This window comes from Leucopleurus acutus, assembly GCF_964270905.1.
Source record: "Leucopleurus acutus genome assembly, chromosome: 20".
Taxonomy (NCBI): domain Eukaryota; kingdom Metazoa; phylum Chordata; class Mammalia; order Artiodactyla; family Delphinidae; genus Leucopleurus; species Leucopleurus acutus.
This window is the reverse complement of record NC_139162.1, coordinates 46,684,347-46,706,381: the sequence shown is the minus strand read 5'-3', so window position 1 is coordinate 46,706,381 and position 22,035 is coordinate 46,684,347. Positions and strand designations below refer to the sequence as shown.

Genomic DNA, 22,035 nt, shown 5'->3' with positions numbered 1-22,035 from the left:
AGCAGCCTATGAGGCAAAGTGATAGAACAGAGCCTGCACTTTAAAGGGCCTCCAGACTTGGGTGTGGGACTCTTCCCTTGTGGTGGTGAATCAGAGGACTCTGGTCATCACTCTTTGATAATCCAGCCAGTACTGTTCCTGTGATGACTCACCGACACGTACAGTGATGGTGCCAAGACTCTGAGATAGGTGAGGCATCCTTGACACCAGAAGTGCATCAAAGGGGGGAATCCATGGGATTCAGCTGCCTGCCTTCAGCTTGCATGCAGTCACTGATCAAAAATACACAATGAAGGGACTTCCCTGGTGGCGCAGTGGTTAAGAATCCACCTGCCAATGCAGGGAACATGAGTTCGATCCCTGGTCCGGGAAGATCCCACATGCCGCAGAGCGACTAAGCCCGTGCACCACTGCTACTGAGCCTGCGCTCTAGAGCCCGCGAGCCACAATTACTGAGCCCACATGCCGCAACTACTGAAGCCCGCGCACCTACAGCCCTGCTCTGCAACGAGAGAAGCCACCGCAATGAGAAGCCTGTGCACCGCAATGAAGAGTAGCCCACTCTCACCGCAACTAGAGAAAGCCCACACGCAGCAACGAGGATCCAACGCAGCTAAAAATAAATACATAAAATAAATAAATTTTGTAAAAAATACGTGATGAATGTAACACAGTTTCCCATCTTTGCTTTTAAACTGAGTTCTGCTCTCTCGGCAGGTGGTATAATTTGTTCAAGGCAGCAAAGACTCGGCCTCTGAATATCGCGTTGTCTTTGAAGGAACAATGGGCTGGTGTTGATGTCTGCCTTTAATCTCAATTTAAATATCACTTAATAGTACGCTTTTGTTTCAATGTCCATATTCCTTAATGATACAGTTAAATCTCATGACACAGAAATTCAATATAGCGAAACTTGAAAGGAGAATTTGTACGTATAAGTATTTATTCAATATATGGTATTGTTGACTGAATTAAAAGAACATGTGGATCCCTTGGCTGATGTTCTAATAAAAGGACTCCTTCATTTGTTCATTTGTTGCTATATTCCATTTGTTACTTTTCTCTGTTCTCTCATCTTCAGTTCCTATGATTTTGCTCATTTCCAAAAGTGCTTGGGCACTGTTCCAGCCTACTCCCCACTAGAAAATATGGGGAAGGAGGATTGGCAGAAATTGGCTGATGCAGGCTTTTTATATTTTCAGTGGTAGAAGCAGTATTAGATGTGTGATGAACTGTCTTAGCATAGTCCCCAAATTTAAGAAGGTTCCCCTTCTCTGCTAGATCTTACCTAGATTTGTTCCATCTCACCAGGAAGGAGCTGTAGCGGTTACTCCACTCTCTGAGCCTCCCATTCCCCTGTAAAATAGTTACTTTCTGCTCTCACTGACTGGTTCTGTCCGTTTGCCTGCCAGGTACAGCACTTATATCTAGTAACAAATGCTGATTTTTGATACAGAAAGGGACACTCCTTTGCCCACATATTCCATGTGGTTTGGACAGGCTGACACACACTAGACAGACGGCCAAGCCTGGCCAATCAAAATAAGCCATACTGCCTGGCCCCTAGTTTGAGCAAGGCCATGTGACAAGCCAGGGCCAATGAAAGCCTGTCTACATATGAAGTCATAGAGACAACTGGAGGAAACACTGAGCCCCTGAATCCAGCCCTGCTAAAGCTACACCTGCCACAGGATTTTCACTTTTATAAACTAATAAATTCTCTTGTTTATTTAAACTACTTTGAGTTGTTTCTGACCCCTGCAGTAGAGTCCTGACTATTATTATTCTCAGGAGACAAAATCTCTCCCCTCAGCCCCAAAACCACATACAAAGCACACAACTTGATGAGTCAAAGCTGATCAAACTAAGAGCCTTTATAGATGTCTCTGGAGAGATGGGGAAAGAAAAAGAGATAGGATATAAATAACCATTATGTACAACGTCCAATGGTAAAACCCTCCCCTTCACCTCTTCCAGCTTGAACTCCAAAGTGTCTGAAGCAGAGAATACAAAAATATCCAGGTTCTGTCCCCAGGTGCTGATGGAGAAGGGGCAGCTCAGGCCTAGAAACAAAGTAGGAAGCATTAGAAAGGTCTGCGCCTCCACCTCCCCTCCCTCTCCCCAGTGAGTGGAAATCAGTGGAGAAGCTCTGGCTGAGGCTCCCCACTGTGACCTCTTGAGGTCCAAAGGTCATCCAAAGAGAAGATGCCAAGTAGCTCAAAACGATAGCAAAAGGCATGCAAGATAGAACTAAATTAAGTCAAAACTGGAAAATGGGCAGAGGACCTTCCAGAGGCACTACCCTCTTCATTTTACAGATAAAGGAGAGCTACAGGAAAAGCAGGAGCTGCCTCTGCCCAACATGCCCAACGTGCGCAGGGTGGGGAAAGGTGGGTAACTACCTCCCGAGCATAGATACAAGGAGCAGATATGACGTAAACCGAACGAGCGTCTCCATCTTCAGGGCGAGTCCAATCTGAGGACGGGCTGCGGGAGGAAAAGAGTAAGATCCAGACACTTTAAATTCTCATATCTTGTTTTCCCACCCACCAAGGAAGGGAACCCAAAGCCAACCAGAGGAATTGTGAAACGACCCAACCAGGAAAAGGTTGGAGCTGGGATAAGAGAAAGGGACCAATCAAGGAAGGCCCATCAAGGAATCAGGCCAATTGCACTACGGAGATTGATGCAAGAAGCCGAGAGGGACTGCGGCCAAGCCCCTCACCTCGGGCCATCCCCGGCACCTTCCCGCGTCCTCCTGTTGTTGAGTGCATCAGGGAGCGCGTGGACCGATGGCTCCGGTGTCCCCGCCAGCAAGCGAGATCCAGTATCCCGGCCAGGGCCACGGCGTCGCACGTGGACCAGCAAGAGCGCAGAGCCGGCCAAGCCCGCGGCCACCAGCAGTCCCAAAGCTGGTGGCAAAAGGAAACGCTGCGGGTCCCCCGGCCTCAGACCCGGCGGGGCCACGGGCAACGCGCCTGCGCCGTCGGGGTGAACCGGGAACTCGCACCGCGCGCCCATGTAGCCGGGCGCGCAGGCGCAGACGAGACCGGAGAAATGCGCGTAGCAGCGCCCGCCGTGGGCGCAGGGGCGCGCGGCGCATGGGTCGGCGCGCTCGCGGCAGTCGCGGCCACCGAAGCCCAGCGCGCAGGAGCAGCGGCGCGCGCCGCCGCCCTCCAGGCAGGTGCCGCCGTTGGCGCAGGCGCGGCTGGCGCAGTCATCCAGGTCGTGTTCGCAGCGTGGCCCCGCGAAGCCCGCGCGGCAGCGGCAGCGCAGGGCGTGGCCCAGATCCAGGCAGAGCCCGCCTGTGGGGAAGAGGGCGTCAGGCGCGCGGCTCGATTATGGGGAGTCCCCCAGGCCCGCCGCTCGAAGCCCGCCCGCGATTTCTTCTCAGCTCGGTGATCCCCGCCCTCATTTTTTCTCTGGGCGCCCCTCTACCGTCTAACTCTAGGGCCAGCCTCTGGGAGTTTGCCTGTAAAACCGACCCGCCTCTTTTCCCCCTGGTGAAGTCTTGGATTAACTCGGCCTCACACCTCTTTGATTCTCTGGGTCTCTTTCTCTTTTTCTCTCGGCTTTAACCGTACTGAAATAGTTTCAACAGTTCTGGAACGACGGGTTTGAACCACCTGGCCTTTGCCCGTGCCTTCTTCTCCCTTTTCCCTTCCTCCTTTTCTCTCATTCTTTTCACCTGTTCTCTTCTCGAGCTCATCCTCCAGGTCTGTGCTCAGGTGTCCCCTCCTCCAGAAAGCCATCCGATTCTTCCTCCATCCCAACCCTCCTCTGGCTCCATCTCAGGGTAACACCAGAATCCTCCCCATAACTCATGAAGCCCTACAGGATCTGTCCCAGTCACCTCCCTGACCTCATTTCTCACCAGCCTACCCTCACTCCCTCTGCTCCAACCACACTGGCTTCCCTGCGATGCTGAACACACCAGGCATATTCCTACCTCAGGGTCTTTGCACTTGTTCATCCCTCTGCCTGGAACATACTCTTCCCTCATATCCCCACACGGCTGCCTCCCTACCTGCAGCATGGTCTTCCTTACCCACTCTAGCTAAAATGTCAACCTGCCACCCCATACACACTACTTCTCATCCCCCTTCTGGCTTTTTTTTTTTTTTTTTTTTTTGTTTTATTTTTGGCGGCACCTCACGGCTTTTGGGATCTTAGCTCCCCGACCAGGGATTGAACCCATGCCCCCTGCAGTGGAACCACAGAGTCCTAACCACCAGGGGATTCCCTATTCTTAGTTTTTATCACCACAAAACCTCCTATATTTACTCATTGATCTTCTTTATTGTCTCTCTGCTCCATCAGCTCTGTGAGGGTGGGGGTTTTCATCTCATTCCCTACTGTATCCCCGGAACAGGGCCTGGCACACAGTAGATGCTCAACAAATAGTTATGAGATAAGAATGTCACCTCGCCCATTTTACAGAATAACAAACTGAGGCTGGGCAGAGGGGAGCCCAGCCGCAGACCGAGAGGAGGCAAAGTCAGGATCCCCACCCGGGACTGTGTGAGCCAAGCCCTGCTCTTCCCCACTGAACATGCAGGGACCCCCACTCCCCACCCTCACCGCTCTGTGCTCCCCACCTCACCATTCCGGCATGGCTGCAGGCTGCACCGGTCTACCCTCTTCTCACAATTGGAGCCTTGGAAACCGGGCGGGCAACGGCAGATGTAGGCAGAGTCGGGGTCCGCACCTCCCACACACAAGCCGCCGTTGAAGCAAGGTCCATCCGCACATGTCACCCCGCTCACCTCACACCGCAACCCGTAGAACCCACGGGGACAGGTGCATTCGAAGGACCCCGGGGTCTCCTGGGCACAGGCAAGAGGACTTTGGATCGGCATCTCCTTAGAAATCCCATCCCTCTCCTTAGTCTTTTTTTTTTTTTCTTTTTTTTTTGGCCGCCCGGTGCGGCATGAGGGATCTTAGTTCCCTGACCAGAGATTGAACCCATGCCTCCTGCGGTGAAAGCACGGAGTCTTAACCACTGGACCGCCAGGGAAGTCCGCCCTTCCTCAGTCTTGACCACTGGGGGGCTGCTCCTGGTCTAGTCCCACCTCCTAGGGTGTAGGGGCCTCACCGAGGAAGTCCCTGAGGCCGAGACAAACTCTCTGTTCCACGTTTCTGGGTCTGCACATCCAACCCCACAGAGGGGAGGCTCTGGAGGCCCGGAGAGATCCCGTTCCCACCTCTACACCTTTACTGCCAAATGCTGCCCGCCCTGTTTGCCCTCCCCGATGCTGTCCTCATGGCCCAGGCCTAATTCCAGGTCTCAGCTCTAAGCCCACCTCCTCCATGGAGCCTTCCCTGGATCTCCCCTTCTCAGGCCCTTCCCCTAACTTGAACACTGAGTGTTTCTCACTGTCCCGTGGTGGCAGTGTCCAGGTGGCCCACACCAGGCTCTGCTTCATCCCAGGCTCACTCCCACCACCACACCTTCGCTTCCCCCAGGCCACTCGTCCGGTCTAGCTTCTCCAGTCGCCTCCTGTCTGCCAAATGGGGCTTACTTCAGAAGCCCCAGCCCGGGTCCATCTTCAGAAGCTTTCTCTGATGCCCGCCTTTCCCTAATCCTCAACCCACTCGGCCCCACCACCCCTACCTTGAGCTCTGACTTGTTCTCTACCCCATAGGCGGGGCAGTTTGTGGCCCGATAGGATCCCCCATCATTCCCACATCTACACCTTTAGGTGCCACCCACTGGGGCTGCTCTCCCCAACATGTCATCCTACTTCAAGGCCCCAGATGCAGGCTGGACACCTCCAGGAAGCCCTCCCTGATAGCTGTCCCAGCCACCCCCCCCACCCCCGCAAGGCTGTTGTCTCATGGAGCCCCAGACAGGGGACTCCCTGGGAAAAGTATTACCCAGGATCGGGGGGTGGGGGTGTGTGTGATACTGACACTACAGCTGCCTCCGTTGGCACACGGATTCCCATCACAGGGCCCAGGCCCGGGTACGAGGCATCCAGTGGTAGCAGAGGATGGGCCCCTGGGGCTGAGGCAGCTGCTGGTGGAGACAGGGATTGTGCAGAGGGGCCCAGTCCAGCCCTCCAGGCATCGACATTCATCGGGCTGCTCACAGAAGCCGTGCTCTGGGCTGCAGCCTGCTCGACATGCCGCTATGGGGGAAGGAGAGGCAGAGGGAAGAGGAATATTGATGAAGGGAGGATAGGAAATCAGAGAAATTTCTGAGCACTTTCCGGGCATCACTTGTTTCATCTTTGTGACTGTCAACCCAATGGGCTAGATGGTATTGCGACTCCCAGTTTACAGACAGGGAAACTGAGGCCCTGAGAGGCAGGGTGATTTACCCAGCTAGGAAGTGGCACAGCTAGGATCTGAACCCAGACCAATGAGTTCCAGAGTCTGTGCCCTTGGAAGGAGAACGCAGTGGAGGTTCCCAGGTCTGAGCTTGGAGAGAGTAGAATGAAGGAAGAGGATTGAGGAGGGACCCTTGGCCTTTCAGGGGAAATGGGAGGGCCTTGGATTAGGGGAGGTCTGGGAGGATCTGGATAAGCCTGGGGGTCCTAGGGGATTCAGTGGGGCTCAGACATTGGGATAGCTAGGGTGGGTTGGGGGACCCCAAGCTTTAGAACGCAGTGGGGTCTAGAGTGTAATCACAGGGAGGGAGGATGGTGGAACCCCTGGGGGGGATGGGAGGAGCTTCCAAAGCTCCTGAGTGGGGGTAGGCAGGGCCCCAGAATTAGAAGAGCTTTGGGGTCCGAGCATCTGGAAAGGGGTGTGGGTATGGATTAGGGGAGGAACTGGGGGTACAAGGGTGGGAAATGGGTGTGCGGTTCTTATTTGGGGAGACAACTGTGCTGGGAAGAGGGAAGGGGGCTGGAGTGCCCAGGCAGGCCTGGAGAGAAGTCTAGTGTCCTTAGCTTCCCAGAAAGTGGTAGCTGGATCATGGGAGCAGGCTGAAGACCATGAGTGAAGCTGGCGAGGGGTTCTCGGGTCCCCAGTTCCCTGAAGAGGGTAACTAGGTTGTGAAAGGAGCCGGAGGGGCCGTGACGGGATGGGGTGGGGTTGAACGCAGGACTCACGCGGTGCCTCGCATTTGTCCTCAATCTGCGGGCAGGGGCGCAGTTCCGGGCCACACCGCGAGGGGGCGCCGCGCGAGCGGCAGAGGCGCGCGCACGCGGCCCCAACGGCCGGCGGCTCGCAGCGCGCGCGGTAGGAGAAGCGCAGCTCCCAGGCGCCTGCGCGCTGCACGTCCCAGGCCCACGGGCTCCCGGCCGCCAGGCGACGCCGGCCCGCCACGCGCGCCAGCAGGCTCCAAGCGGGCCCTGAGGTGAGAAGGCATATGTGCTAGGCTGCGGCCCGCCGCGGTCTCGGGATGGAGACGGAGCGCGCAGGCTCGCACTCTCCCTTCCCATCTTAAGAAGCCAAAACACCCCTTTTGAGTCCTGAGAATGGCAGTTACTTAGCAAGGCTGCAAACTCCCCTAATGCGCCCTGGGATCTTCGATGACGCGAACCCTATGACCATCATGATGATAACAGTTCTCCCAGAGAAGCCGAAGTGCCCCTATATTTTGCCCCAGAATTTTTGTATATTAAAGTAGCTATGAGACCCCTAACACCCTGGGACATATGATATCCCTAATATGGCCAAAGGGCAATGACAGGTCTTTGAAGTGAGGTCAAAAACACCCCCAAATTGTGTCTCAGGATTTTCCTATACCAAAATGGTGACAGAACCCCCCCTCTGGGCCTTATATAGCATCAAAGTCCCCCTCGAATTAAGGTTAAGATCATCCCATATCCCTCCCTGAAACCTCTCTGGTGAAACTGCAACGTCCCAAAGGGGTCCTGAGGTCCTCTGTATGGACAAGGTGACAGAGCTTTGCCTACAAGAACCAGAAAGTAACTCATATTGTACCCTGGGTTCTCAAAATCAGATGGTGACAGAGCAGGACTGTGAAACGCTGCTGCTTCGACTCCAAGATAGTAAGAGAGCTTCTTCCCGCCTCTCCCTGCCCCCACCCCGCTTTGCCTGGTATCAGGACATTTCTGTGTCGACATGCCAAGAGCCCTGGGGCTGTCAACACCCAGCACCACACTCCGGGAGCTGTGATGACATCATGGGTCCAGCAATCCCATGAATGCCCCACCCTACAGACAGCCCCATGTCACCCTCCTGGACCTCACATCGGGCCCCAACTCTCTGGCTCTCCCACACTCTACACTGAAGTCCCAGAATTGAAGATACTCACCTCCAATCTGTTCTCCTAACTCCTCTCTCCAGGTTTCAATGATGAGAGAGAAGGTGCCCTGGTTGGGTGGAGGAAGGTGGAGAGGGAAGAATGAAGACCGTGGTCAGGGCAGGTAGGTACTCAATGAAGCCCAGATTTTAAGAGGTAAAGAGTGATGACCATTCCAGGGACCAGACAGGCAAGGGACAATTCCCAGAGGCTGGCCCAGGCAAGGAATGACTGTTTTGGCTTTCTTTATTGAGCACTTACTATGTGGTAAGCACTATACTCAAGATACCTGGTTGAATCTCTCAAAAGGGACCACTGTAATGTACCATGATGATCCCATTTTACAGATGAGGATACTGAGGCTGGAAAAGGGAAAGTCACTTGCCCAAAAGCATAAGCATCTAGAATTCAAAAACAATTCTGTTCACCTTTATGCTTTTGGGGTTGTGGGATGGGAAGTAGGATTTTGGAGGTGAAAAAGTCATGGATACAGGCCCCAACTGGAAGGTCTGAGAAGAGATAGGGTGAGAGGATATTGGGGGTCCCCAAGACAGAGTGTGAAAGTCTCCCTAGGTGCAAGGAAATTTGGGGACAAAGATGAGGATACCAGTGTTTAAGGATCCCCAAGGAACAGGGGTAGGGTCCTGTGAATTGAGGATTTCTAGAAGGTGAGTTTGGGGTTCTGGGAATTCAGGGTTCCAGGCATGCAAGGCTGTGATCTGGGATTCCCTAGAGGGAAATTCGGAATCAGAAAATTTGGGTTTATGGGTAGGGTTTATGGGTCTGAGAATGTGAGATTCCAGATGATGGAGTTACTGGGAATTTGGGGTCCCCAGGGGGCAGAGTCTTGGAAGTTGGAGGGCAGATGGCAGTCGAGGTTTGGGTAAGGCCCCCAGCACGAGCGTGCCCCGGGGCTGGGTCTCACCGGCCAGGCGTCCCGGAAGGGCACGCGCATGAGGCCGTCTGGCAGCGGCAAGTCAGGCGCTGGCGCTCCGGGCTGCGCAGTGTAGACCGGTCCGCGCGCACTCAGCGCCGCGCCCAGGGTGCACGGAGACTCGGCGGCCTCCTCGGAGATCCCTGGCTTCAGGCAAACCCTGAAGAAGAGGCGGCAGGTGTCCCCGGCCTTGCAGGGGGACCGCGGGGCGCCCGGGCCTGGTCCCGGCCCAAAAGAGTGGATCTGCAGCTCGAAGACGCCGGCCGGCCGTGTCTGGGGCGGAAAGGGGTACAGGGTGAGGGGACTACGGGGACCCAGACGTCTCATCCGCCCCACGCCCCCTCCCCAAGACCCCCGGGTCGCACACCCTCCCATCCACCCTTTCCATTCGGGCTCCGACCTGGGGAAGGAAAAAGAGCGCCAGGATCACCGTCGGGGAGAGGAGCTGGGGCATCTGCGGGGAGACCATGGCCTTCCGGAGGTCTTGGGAGCTGCAGCTGCTGGCTCCGGAGCCTTATATCTGAGAGGACAGCTCCGCCCCTTCGGGCAGCCGCCGGCTCCAGGGGACCCTAGGGGAGGAGGTCGCAGGGGAAGGAGAGCGTGCTGGAGCAGCCGTGAGACTGTGTCGTGGCCACAGGCAATGCAGTGAGTGTACATCTTATATGCGGTTGTGGGCATGATTTGTGTGGCTGAGAATAGGGTGGCGGGGGGGGTGTTAAGCTTGTGTGTGAGGTTGGATATGATTTTAAAACTCTGTGTGTGGTGTGTGAGCCAGAGCTACTGGAGGGTGTACATGACTGTGATTGTGTGTCTAGGTCAGATTGTGTGGCTCCACGTGTGCTTGAAATTGTATATGGTTAAGCCTCTTTGTGAGGTTGTAAATAATTCTAAGATTCTGTGTGTGTGTGTGTGTGTGTGTGTGTGTATGTATACACGCACACACACACCTGCATGGGAGAATGGAGATGTACATGATTTCATGGTTGTGTGACTTTTGAGATTCTGTGGCTGTGTAGATGCTTCTCTGTTCAGGTGTACAAAAATGTGTTAGCTCCTGGACCACTGTGTGTAGTCATAGGAACCTGTGACTTTGTGGTCTGTGCAGGTGCCTCTAGGTGGCTGTGTGTGTTTGTGTGTGTGGTAAGGTCTGTGCAAGGTTGTGAATGGCTGAGGGTTTGTGTGTGAAGGAGGCTGGGTGTGGGAGGTCCATGAGTGTAGCCCTGTGTGGATACGATGAAGATCCAGTGTTCTTTGTGGACCCGTGTCTGTGTGTGTGTGTGTGTGTGTGTGTGTGTGTGTGTGTGACCACGCGCGCATGCTCGAGTGTGTTTCCCCTCCCCAAAACAAAGCCACCCTCCCCAAACCCGCATCACGGATGCACCAGACGCTAGGGCGAGGAGCCCCCGCCTCAGAGGGGGCTCCCAGCTGTATGTAAATGCTGCCATCTGCTGGGCGGCCGCGCCCCTCCCCCTTTGGGCCGCAGCTGGGCTGCCCGTTTGGCCTCCGGAAGGTGTGAGCAGCAAATGGGCAGGAAATTCGGTCCTCACAGATCAGGGGCCCGCTCCCTCACTCCAGGATGAATGGGGGGCGGGGGGGCACCCGGCGCCCTCCAGAAGCTCCTTAGTATTCCAGGACCACCGCAAGGAAAGCCAGTTAGAGCAGATGTTCCAGCCCTCCGGTCCTAATCATTTACTCTGCCAGGTGCTGAGCAAAGCCCTTTAGATGGAGTAAACTTTTTTTTTTTCCAACAGAAAAAAATTTAACACTTAGAAGCTAATAATTATAGGGGGAAATACAGGTTCAATTATATACGTACATATTTTTCTTTTGGAGAAGGTGCTCAATAAAGCACAGCCCAGTAGAGCCAGGCATACAGTAAGTGCTCAGTCATTTTTAATGAATGAAAGAACTCAATCTAAACAGTTTTCTCATAATCCTGAGGACGGGAGTCATGGAAGGGTTTTGAACAGGGGAGGGCCATGGTCAATTGTGCAGAACATGCCAGGTTCCTTTGCACAGGTTTTTCTTCTACTTGATATATTCTTTCCACTTCCTTCTTTTTAAATTGTTACCAGACTTCACCTCCTATAGGAGGCCTTCCCTAACACCCCCCAAGGGGGTCAGGCACCTCTTCTGAGTTCCCACAGCCCCTGGGGACTCCTCTATCCCAGCCCCAACCACTCTGGCCTATGAGGTCTTTCTAAGCACAAATCTGACCATGTCCCTCTCCTACATAGACTCTTCCATGGCTCCCCAGTGCCTCCCAGCTTCTGAAATTCTAAGGTTGACATTTAAGGCCCTCCCTCCACATCCCCCTACTCAAACAGGTTCTGTGGCCCCAAAGCACAGAGCCAGACCTTGTGGACCCCAGTTAATGGGAGGCAAATTAGGGCCTGTACTGGGGTAGGTAAAGGAGTGAGCCTCCCATTATAGGAACTATTCAAATGAGATCTGGACAGTTATTAGAAGCTGTGCGAGAAGGCAAATTCCTGCCATGGATAATAACTGGGGAGGTAACAGTTTCCACGTCTAAGATATCTCAAAATTTTTAAAGACTGTAAAAATAGCCAGCCTTTATTGAGGGTTTCTGCCAGGCACGATAGTGTTTCATGTGAATTCTCTCAAGTCTGTATGTGTACTTTAAGGGATTTCCAAGCATCTTTTTGGCTATCTAGGACTTTTCCTTATGTGCCCACCTTAGAGCCCACAGAAGGCTATGCTGAGGTGACATCTGCAAAGACCTGAAGGAGGGGAGGGAGTGAGCTATATGGATCCTGGGGAAAAAACATTCCTGGCAGAGGGCATAGAAAGTGCAAAGGCCCTGGGGTGACCATGCCCGGCACACCCAGATATCCCCATGGTTTGTCTCATTTCATTCTAGTCTCTGCTCAAATACACCCTCCCAAGAGGCCTTCTCTGACTGTCCCATTCAATCTAAAACAGCACTCCTGTTCCCAAACCACTCTATCTCCTTACCATGCTTTCCTGTATGCATTTATTTTACCCCAAGAAATATCTGACCACTTTCTGTCTCCTCCATGAGAACATCAGCTCCTTTTTTTCTAGAGCTTTTCCTCTAGTTTGTTCACCAGTACACCCTTGTGCCTAAAATGAGGGCTGGCAGTCAGTACTTAGGATGTATTTGTTGAGTAAGCAAATGAGAAGTACTATTATTAACCTCTTATGAATGAGTAAACTGAGATGCTTGAGACCTTGCCCAGGGTCACAGGGCTTGCAAGTGGCGTGCAACCTGGGAATTCAGCCCCTGCTGGGATATGCCTCAACACTGGCCCAATCCTGCCCACTGGATGACGCCCTAATGCAGCCCTAGCACCGAGCATTTGATATAAACATCCTAGGCCATGTCACGTAAGCAGCGTCTCAGAGGCCACCTGGCACAAGTCAAACCTTCTCCTCCCATCCAGCTTTAAGCAGGTGTGACCTGACAGACAGCACCATCCCTGAACCAGCATCAATGTCGGGGAGAGGCCTTGGAGGAACCCACTGGACACTGAAGCATGTGCCACCCAGAGTGCTAACCTTAACCCCCAGGGCCACGGGCCAATGGACAAATGTACTTCCTCCTTTCATGCCCCGTGGATGGACAGATCTGAGTCACATTTCAAAAGCTTCTCAGAAGGTCCCATGGGTCACCCCCTGTGGTCGGCGAGCACTCACTTGCAGTGGCTCCCTCCGTCCACAAACCCTCTCCCCAGGATCATGTTCCCCAAATACCTTGCTTTCAGTTAGGAGTTTCCAACACTCAAAGCCACCTGCAAAGGAAACACAGGCCCTCCCTCAATCCTGCAGATGCTCTCAAGCTAGGGAATCCTGAGGATATCGAGGAAACTCTCTCCTGGATTACAAATGGTACACCTCAGGGTGGGGGTGGAGGGCTGCAAATGTTACTTATTTGTAGACATCTGTGAGCCTTGCTTAAAAATCTAGAGTTCAAGTTCAATCTGGCCCACACAGTTTCAAATACATTTTAATTCTTTTCACAAATACCAGGGAAGGGTTTTTAAAAGTATCTAACTGGTACAAGCACTAAATGCTGGCTAGAGCAGGAGAGGCTGAGACAGCCGGGGGGCAGGCAACTGCCAAAATGGTACAGGACATTTCAGTCTGGGAAGAACCAGCATGGCCTGGTAACCATAAGCCCCACTGAATATACATGCAGCCTGAGCATGAGCTGTCCCATTTACTCCTCGCAGCCACTCTATTACAATGGGTATTATCATCGCCCCCATTTTAGAGATGAGGCAAGGGAGGCAGAAAGGTGCTCCCAAGGTGCATACAGCTACCATCTGAGTGCCTACCTGGGGGACCTCACTGAGCCTTCAAGCCTAGCCTATGAGGTAGGGACTATTATTTCACAGACGTGGAAACTGAGGCACCGAGAGGGGAAGTAACTTGCTCATTTGCTTGTGATCACACAAGTCAGGACGTGGCATAGAGCTTGGATCCGAACTTGGATTTGGGTTTATAAAAGTCTGGAGGGACTTCTCTGGCGGTCCAGTGGTTAAGACTCCGTGTTTCCACTGCAGCAGGCTTTGATCCCTGGTCAGGGAACTAAGATCCCATATGCTGCGCTGCTGCGCGGCCAATAACAACCAGTCTGGAACTCAACACTCCTAGATAATACCCAAATGTGCTGTCCATTGCAGGAGCCAGTAGTCACACGCGGCTATTTAATTAAAATGAAACAAAATTAAAAATCTCATCCCTCAGTTACCCTTGCCACATCTCAAGTACTCAATGGCCCCATGAGGCCACTGGCCGCTCTACCGGACAGTGGAGATACATGACACGGGGTACACATCGCGGAAAGCTCCACTGCAGAGTGCTGCTACAGTCTGTTTTAGTTAGGAGCCAACATTTTTAAATTGGGAGATTTAATATAACAACCCCTTTCCTGGCTTCTACTGAAAAACCAGAAGATCAAGCAACTCTAGGCCCACCTTCCCACAGGGCCACGGTTGGCAGAGCTGAGCAGCAGCTGCCCTCGTGAGATGGGGCGGGGCAGCCTCTGGTCCACCGAAGCCCCACGCGCCCACACTTCACACATTTACACAGCAGCCTGGCGGCTACCTGTATTTCAACCCACAGTGCCGTCCTCTCTTCTCTTTTCCATAGGGAATCTGGGGCCAAAGAGGGAGATGCACTTTCACAGACCACGTGGCACACGGGAAGACACGGCTAGGGCAGGGCCCTACACAGGTTTTCGGATTTCCAGGCCAGAGTTAAAACCAACCATCACCCCCCAGAGCGCCCTTGCTGCTCGGCAGCCGATCAGCCGCTGTGGGACGACCCCCGAAGAGTCCCACACTGCACCCTGATGCCCCCATCTGGACACTCTCCGGACACAGCAGTGTGGCGTCTGGGATGAACTTTATTGGACATGTGGTTGGCCAAACCGTGGTCTGGGAGCACTGGGCCTGGGGCCCAGAACCCAGGCACTGAGTTTGAGGAGGCCCAGAGGTCAGGGCTGTTTGGAGCGAGGCCACAAGCGGCTGGTAAGGGAGCCAAAGAAGAGGTTCTGCTTGCTGGATTTGGAGAGCTCAGCCAGGCGCTGCTGCTCCTCCTGGAGTTGGGGGCAGACAGAGTGGGAGAGTCAGCCCAGGGGCCACCTTCCTTAAACCTTTGCCCAGCCCAGACACAGGATGCACCCAGAACCTAAGGACCCAGTTCAGACACTGGCAAAAGCCAGCTTTGAGCCACAGAAGCCCAGACTCAAATCCCAGGGGGCCTGTCCCCTGAACCCTGGGAACCTAACCCAGGCCCTACACTGGACTACAACATGTTACTCCCTAAGCCCCCAGTGCCCAGTCTTGAGCCCTAAGACCCCTGTCTGGATGCTGAGGGACCCCAGGCCCAAATCTCCAGGGATTCCTCCTTTGGGTACTCAGGAGCTCTAGCCAGGAACACGACCCCAAACTCGATCAACCTCAGCCTAGACTCCTCGGAATCTCTTTCTCAGACTCAATTCATATTCTTATCCCCACTTAAAAATTAGAGGATCACAGGTCATCAGAACTCCTTGCCCAAACCCTTGGGCCAAGTGTCCAAGGATCCCTCTTCCCAGACCTGATCCAAACCCCCACCCCACAAAATACCAGGACCCCCAGACCATCAAGGCCTCTGGACCTATCTCAAATGCTTAGCGTTTCCTGCCTCCTGTGCTCAGCGCAGGCTGCAGAATCAATTCGCCCCTCATTAAAGGGCCCCCTGGGATGGGTGGTGTGAAAGAGAAGGCAGTTGCTCAAGGTCACACAGCCGGAGTGGAGACAAGCTGCTCCAGGGCTCCGCCTTCAAGAGCCTGGGGAACTGACGGTGACACCCCCCATCCACGCTGGGAAGCTGAGGACTCACCTGCTCCAGCCGGCTTTGCCGCTGCTTGAAAGCCTCCAGTGGGTCTTCCTCCAGGGCGTAGTGCTCCAGCACAGTTCGGACATCCTCCACACCATTCAGAGCAATGGCTGTGGGGATAGCAGGTGGGGGTCAGCCAGCTGACGGTCAGAGGGAGGCAGGGCCCGCAAGGGTAAAGGTCAGACCGGGGTGGGGTCAGAGCTACGTGGAACATTTCTCAGCATTCTAAAAGGGATTCCCCTGAATATTCCCAGGCATCCCCTAAACATTCCAGAGAAGCATCCCAAACATTCTAAGAAGCTTCTAAAGACTGCAAGATGCTCATGGATCTCCTGCATCGCAAGTCCCTGGTTTCATATAAAAAACAAGCCAGAATCAAGCATCTTATCATTCCTCTTGAATGTCAAAGGCTCCAGGGTCAGAGGCCAGGAGGTCAGGGGTCAGCCTCACTCTTCAGGAAGGCAGATAGGTCCAATAAGACCCGGTCATCGGAGTTGCCATTCCAGGGCCGCAGGGCGACACCGTTGTAGGGCTGTAGGCGGAAGGCTTCCTTCTTGCAGTCCACGACTACTACTCGGGCTGGGTCCCGATTCAGACACGAAATGTCCTGGAAGTGGATGACAGGTCAGGTCAAGGCCTGTGCTCCTTCCCTTCCCACCAGGAACCCCCAGAGGGAGAGAGAGGTGGACAGACTACACATGTACTTGGTATCACACACTGGGATCATCACAACACGGCCTCCCGAAGACCAGGCTGGGATGAAGACATCAAACCTAGCAGGGAGCAGAGGAGCTAGTCACACAGATTCCTAGACCCAGGGCCTGGTGCTCAGGCAGGTTGACTTGGAGGTTCCCTGGGGAGGGAGGTGGCACTAGTGTATTTAACCACTGCCCCAGGTGATTGTGACAAGCTGCACGTTTGTAAACTTCTCACAGATAGAGGTGCTGACTGATCCACAGCAACACACAGGGAGTCACACAAAGACAGGTACCCAGACAGACCCTTCAAGACCCTCAATCACAGCCCATGTCCTTCCGAACCCTGAAAAACTACACAGACCCCCAGACCCAAGACACAGTGAGAAACCCAACAGACACCAAGACCCATGGATACCTGGACAAAGACCCACAAAGAGGGCCATTCACAGCCCCACAGACTCCTGGACCCCTGGATATATCATTGGTCACAGCAACAGACCCCAAGTCAAATTCCAACACAGTCTCATTTAAACTATTATAATTACATAGTCCCAGAGACACTCAGCTCCAGATACAGAGACAAAAATCCACTTCCAAATGTCATGTCCCTACCCCGTACTCCCAACTGTTTTCTTTGGAGAGACCCCATTTTCCCCTGCTCCCACTCCCAGATTCTGGGACAGAGAAAAGGGCGTAGAGGCCCAGCCCAGGCTGGCGGCAGGCTAGTGTCCTACCAGATTCAGACCTGGGGCAGAACCAGAAGCAGCCGGTTGCTTCTCAACCAGAAACAGGTTGAGGCTGGGGTCAGAGCTGGGTCCTCTTTCCTTTGGGAAGTGCCAGCCCTCCCCCAAATCCCAGAGCCCCACCATGGCCCCGACATGGCACCTTAACATGGTGCCCATCCATGTATCTCGTGGCGTCCCGGAACAGGCGGTAGGAGATGAAGCCGTGGGGGTCCACGCTGTCGATGAGTGGAAAGGCAGTCTGGGGGGTGGGGTTGGGGGGAGAACAAGGTCAGGCTGAGCCTTAGCCCTGCAGCTCTCCCTCACCTCCTGCCACATCGACCATCCCGCCCCTGCCCCGGGGGCCTCACCATGCCAGTCTCTGATGTAAAGATGACGATTTCATACAAAGGGGCGAGCTGTTGGAATAAGGTCTCGATGCCTGGACGCTTCTTAAACCTCCAGCCAGTGGCCAGCTGGAAAGGCAGTGAGAACAGTGAAACGCTGAGACCCGGAGGTCCCTGTAGCCCCAAGAGGACAAAGACCCAGTCTCGGGGGATTCCCGGAGCCAGAATGCTCTCTCCATCTCTGTGGCTCTCGGAGGGGTGCAGGAGCACATGGCTGTGGCTGAGGGCCCAGAAGTATGGAGGACGTGACTCCCCTATGGCACTTACTGTGTGCCAAGGCACACTTACAACCACCTCCGGGCTGCGGAGTAGCACAGTTGAGGGAAGCAAGGCAATGAGGGGTGATACCTGTTCCCCTGGATCACAGAGTGGAACTGGGGCCTCAAGAGTCTATGCTCTTAACCACATCATCACAAGCCGGCCACCCAGCCCTATCTGGTGTCCCTAACCCGCTGCCTTCCCCAGGACACACCGACCACTCAGGGTGCAAGAGGACGCCAGTGAGCTCCAAGACCAGTGTGTATGGTGGTTGGTAGTACGGCTCCCGCAGAGGGTCTGGGAGAAGGCAGGGGCTGGTGGGCTCAATGATCATCTGTGAAAGAGAGATGTAATGGGGGCACTCAGACAAGGAGGCAGGAGGCTGGGGGTGAAGGGATAGGGACTGGGCCCAGGGCTCCTGCTCACCTGTCTATAATCTTTGAAATATTTGTATGTCCGGCGCAACTGCTGTACCAGAATTGGATCTAGGAGAACACCAGGGCACAAAGGGATTCCAAGATAAGCCACTGCTCAACCTCCTGGACAAACCAGGGGTTTATTTATCTACCAGATACAAACAGGTCTACATACCCACCTGGTTTGAAACAGCTCACTTCCGAGTACAAAGATAAAAAGCAATGACATATCTAACTGCCAGGTATGAACAAATGTTTTTATTCACCTGTCAAGTTTTAATCTGAATACTTATATCCACACACCACCCCAGATATAAAACAGAATGCTTATACATCTGCCCACTTAAATCCCATGTACATATAAATAAATCTGCTGACATTATGCCAGTATATTTAGTCCATTTTGAACCTCTAGGTTTCCAGATGTGCCCACTTTAATCAAGTATGTGAAATCTAGTTAAGCCACGATAAACATACACACGTCTGTACACTTTAAACTAGTGGTTCTCAACTAGAAGCAGTTTTGTTCCTCACTTCCCAGAAAATTCTGCGATGTCTGGAGACATTTTTGACCGTCACAATACTGGCATCTAGTGGATAGAGGCCCAGGATGCTGCTAAACATCCTACAATGCATAGGACACTCCCCTACAACAAAGAATTACATGATCTATAGCATCAGAATGGCTGAGGCTGACAAATCTTGGATAAGTGAATACACCAAATCCAGTTTAAAACAGAAATCTTACATGACTACCTTCTTCAATACAATATTTTTAGTGCAGTTAAACTACTGTCTGTGGGCCTGCCTTTTTGAAACCAAAATATCGAAACACCACTTAAGCTAATAAACACACACACTTTAAAACTACAAGTTTACCTGCCCAACTTAAATCAGTATACTGCCTTGTTTAAACCAGTATGATTCTACATCTGCCCAGTTAAACCAGCATACTTACCTACCTGCCTAGTTTAAAACAATCAATGTACTAACATGCCAGTTTGCAAACATCCCTACCACAAGTGGCTTTCTGGACCTACCAATTTTATATTTCTCTTGGGAGGGACCAGATGTGATAAAATTAACAACCACTCTCTACTATCCAACTTGTCAGAAGCTCCCTAAGAGCTGGTTAATCATAAGGGGGAGGAAGGAAGGAGGCATTGTTTCGGAAATGAGGAGTTGGATGGGGTAGGGACCTGGTGGGAAAAAAAGAAGCTGTCATAAAGAAGGGGGTGAGGGGCTGCAGATGCTCAGATCTAAGGCACAGGAAGTCATGTGTCTGGCGATAGAAAGCCCAGTTCTCCCCAAGCACTCCCACCCACCTAGGATTCCCCTCCCCCATCTATCTGTCCCTGACCATCTGCTCTTGGGCTGAGGGGCCAGGGAAGGGGGCTGGAGTTTTGTATGCCCCTCCCCCCAAGCCATCCAGCTGCTGACTCCCCTACCTCCCAATGGAGGGGTGGGGGAGCACCAAATGGGGAGGGCACAGTAGAGAGGGTCAGGGGACCCCAGAATCTGTGCTTGTTTACTCACCGTTGTCGAATTCATCGGGAATCTGGGAGGTAGAGAGAAAAATGGAGGGTTTGGGATGGCAGAGGCAGAACCCCATCACACCCAGAAAAGGAATTTCCAGGGCCCTGGGAAGAGTAGGCAAAGGTCCCTGGGAGGGAGAGGTTCACCCCAGACCACAAATGAGCCTGAACAGGCCAAATGGGAGGAGACCCACAGGATGGGACCCCTGGTAAGGCTCTGGGTCTCTCTCCAGCTCACCTTGGCACCATTTTCATCCACAGAGTTGTTTCCTGTAAGGCAGATAGTGATGAATGAGAGGACTGAGGATCCAGTCTCCTGGGTTTTACGGAAGGAAAAGGGCAGGGGGCCTAGCCTCCTGGGTCTGAGGGAAGCGGGCTAGAACATCATGGCCTCCTGAGAGAGAGGAAGGGGCTGGTAGCCAGGATACCTGGGCCTCTGAGACAAGAAGGGCTGGGGCAGAGTCTCCTGGGTCTCTGAGGAATGAAGGGACTAGGGGGACGGTTGGAGTTTTGGGTGCTGAGGGAAGAGGTAGCTTAGGGGGGTGGGCCCAGCCTATCCTTCCTTCTCTTCCAATTGACTCCCCATAGCTTAGTGCAGGAACCAACTAGAAAGAGTAGAACGTTGAGTAGAGAGGCAGTAGGGAGACTTCCCTCATTTCCAAATTCTAGTTGGCTGCCCTATTGAGGGAGGAGCCAGGGAATGAAGACGGGTGAAGCCCTTAGGGGAAAGAGGGGGAAGTTCCCAAGCAGAATAGCGGGCCAACAGAACAAAACTGGTGGGCAAGGGTACGTTCCTCACCAAAAATATAGATGACGCTCACGGTCCCACCAGCCCCGAGCAGCCCAGCAAGCCAGAGTGCGACTTTTTTGGCATAGCTGGGACCCTCCGAGTTCCTCTGCTGCTGTGGCCCCTGGGTCTGGGCCTTAGTGCCTGCTCGGCTCCCAATCTCTGTAGCCTGCAACTGAAAGGGGGTAGGTTGGCCAAGAGAGGAGAGAAAGAAGGTCAGGGTGGTTTGGGCACCCTGGTCTGAGAGGAATCGAGGTTGGGAGCCAGGAAGCAACCACCCACATGGCCTCCAGGTGTTGTGTGCCTGGAGGGGCAGGCAGGAGACTGGGTCTCTCAGAAGGGTCAAGAACTAAACTGTCTGGCACCAGGATCCCAGGGGTTCAAGAGTTGACAAGCTCTGGTGCCCGGGATCCCAAAAGCAAAAGATTGGAGGGCCTGGAGCCGGAAAAAGCTGGGCAGGGAGATAAGATGAGGGAGCCTAGCTGAACACTGGGATTCCTGGAGCAAGACAATGAAGGACACTCAAGGGGATAGGACGGAGAGTTAAGTCCTCCGGACGCCTGGGGCTCACAGTAGCGGGGTATGGAGGGGGAGAGAATGGGAGCGGGGCCGGAGGGGCAATCGCTTGCTGCGGCTTAGGGCACGGAAGTAATGGACCCGGAGGTCAGAATGACTGGGTCTCTGTCAAGATGGAGGCAGGTCAAATCAGAAGCCCGAACATCTACCTCACCACCACCACCACCACCACCGCGGGGGAAATACCCGCAAGGCCAGGCTGGGACTCCAGCGTCCCCGGATCCTCCCCTTCAAGTATTACCTGAACAGTCACTGAGATGGGGGAACAGATGACTCCCCTCCCCCGGCGCCCACGTGCGGTCGAGGAGGTGGGGTCCAGAGGACGCACTTGAGCCCCCAAGCATCTAGCCCGGGACGCAAGCGCTGCCTACCCCGGGAAGCGGGGAAGAGACCCAAAATGCTGGCGGTGTTCCATTCAGCACCCTGAGGTGCTGCGTCCCAGAACCTCCGGGCGGCGGCGGTCCGCCTGGAACTCCAGGAAGGAGCCCCAGCACCCGGAGGCCACCCACACCCCCACCCCGCTCACCTGGTCCGGGGCCCGAGGGGGCGGCGTCGCGAGCCTCGCGCACAGCCCCCGCGCGCCTTGCCGGAGCCCGCTCCGCAATCGCAGGAACGGCGCCGCCGAGGCCGCCATCTTGCGCTGACGCCACGCTACCCCGCCCCCTCACTGTCTCCCCGCCCCGGGCCGGGGCCGCGGCCAATGGGTGGTGCAGGAGAGCGGCGGGTGGACGGGAGCCCGAGAGAGACAAAGGGCTGCGGGCGCACTGCCGCGGGCACTCCAACTAGGACTGGGAGACAGACGGCACCACGCCCCCCTCGCGCCGGACTGCGTTCCACCGCCCACGCCCCCAGGTCGGCGCCGGACACCCACTGCTCCGAGGTGAAGCGGAAGCCCTAACGCAGGGAACCTGTGGCTGCGTGATCTGTCCTAAAACCTGAAAGCCACCTTCACACACCTTCTTACTCACGTGCGGCCCAGAGGCCTCATCCGTCTTCCTTCCCATTCTCCGAACCCTTTCTTGCCCCTCCTCCCGTGAGCTTCTTAAAATGGGTCTGGAAAACCAGCCAGTTTCATGGAGGTTCAGCCAAAAGAACAGCTGCCCGTATCTGGCGGA

At 54.1% G+C, this 22,035-nt stretch overlaps 2 protein-coding genes across 3 annotated transcripts; both read right to left on the bottom strand.

Annotated features, from left to right (window-relative positions):
* Window positions 1-1,849: 1,849 nt before the first annotated feature.
* Window positions 1,850-9,621, bottom strand: DLL3 (delta like canonical Notch ligand 3; the record flags this gene model as incomplete). Its single annotated transcript, XM_082862255.1, has 9 exons — window positions 1,850-2,063; window positions 2,403-2,487; window positions 2,726-3,305; window positions 4,604-4,826; window positions 5,914-6,131; window positions 7,059-7,301; window positions 8,231-8,288; window positions 9,144-9,425; window positions 9,553-9,621. 9 exons carry the CDS (start codon window positions 9,619-9,621, stop codon window positions 2,058-2,060), a joined length of 1,764 nt encoding a protein of 587 aa, XP_082718381.1. The 3' UTR covers window positions 1,850-2,057.
* Window positions 9,622-14,533: 4,912 nt separating this feature from the next.
* Window positions 14,534-21,564, bottom strand: TIMM50 (translocase of inner mitochondrial membrane 50). Of its 2 annotated transcripts, XM_082862003.1 has the most exons (12): window positions 21,447-21,564; window positions 21,162-21,287; window positions 20,357-20,519; window positions 19,796-19,827; window positions 19,559-19,580; window positions 18,033-18,091; window positions 17,821-17,940; window positions 17,313-17,417; window positions 17,105-17,203; window positions 15,972-16,128; window positions 15,525-15,631; window positions 14,534-14,736 (listed from the first exon to the last, which is right to left on the bottom strand). In XM_082862003.1, exons 1-12 carry the CDS (start codon window positions 21,552-21,554, stop codon window positions 14,635-14,637), a joined length of 1,200 nt encoding a protein of 399 aa, XP_082718129.1. In that variant the 5' UTR covers window positions 21,555-21,564; the 3' UTR covers window positions 14,534-14,634. The 2 variants fall into 2 exon arrangements, with proteins under 2 accessions (XP_082718129.1, XP_082718128.1); XM_082862002.1 differs by lacking the exon at window positions 21,162-21,287.
* Window positions 21,565-22,035: the final 471 nt, after the last annotated feature.

Coding starts and splice junctions, on each gene's coding strand:
- TIMM50 (XM_082862003.1), bottom strand. CDS start 21,554: ATGGCGGCCTCGGCGGCGCCGTTCCTGCGATTGCGGAGCGGGCTCCGG. Junction 19,581..19,795: donor TGGATGAAAATGGTGCCAAG/GTGAGCTGGAGA, acceptor TCTACCTCCCAG/ATTCCCGATGAATTCGACAA. Junction 18,092..19,558: donor TCCCGATGAATTCGACAACG/GTGAGTAAACAA, acceptor GTGTTCTCCTAG/ATCCAATTCTGGTACAGCAG.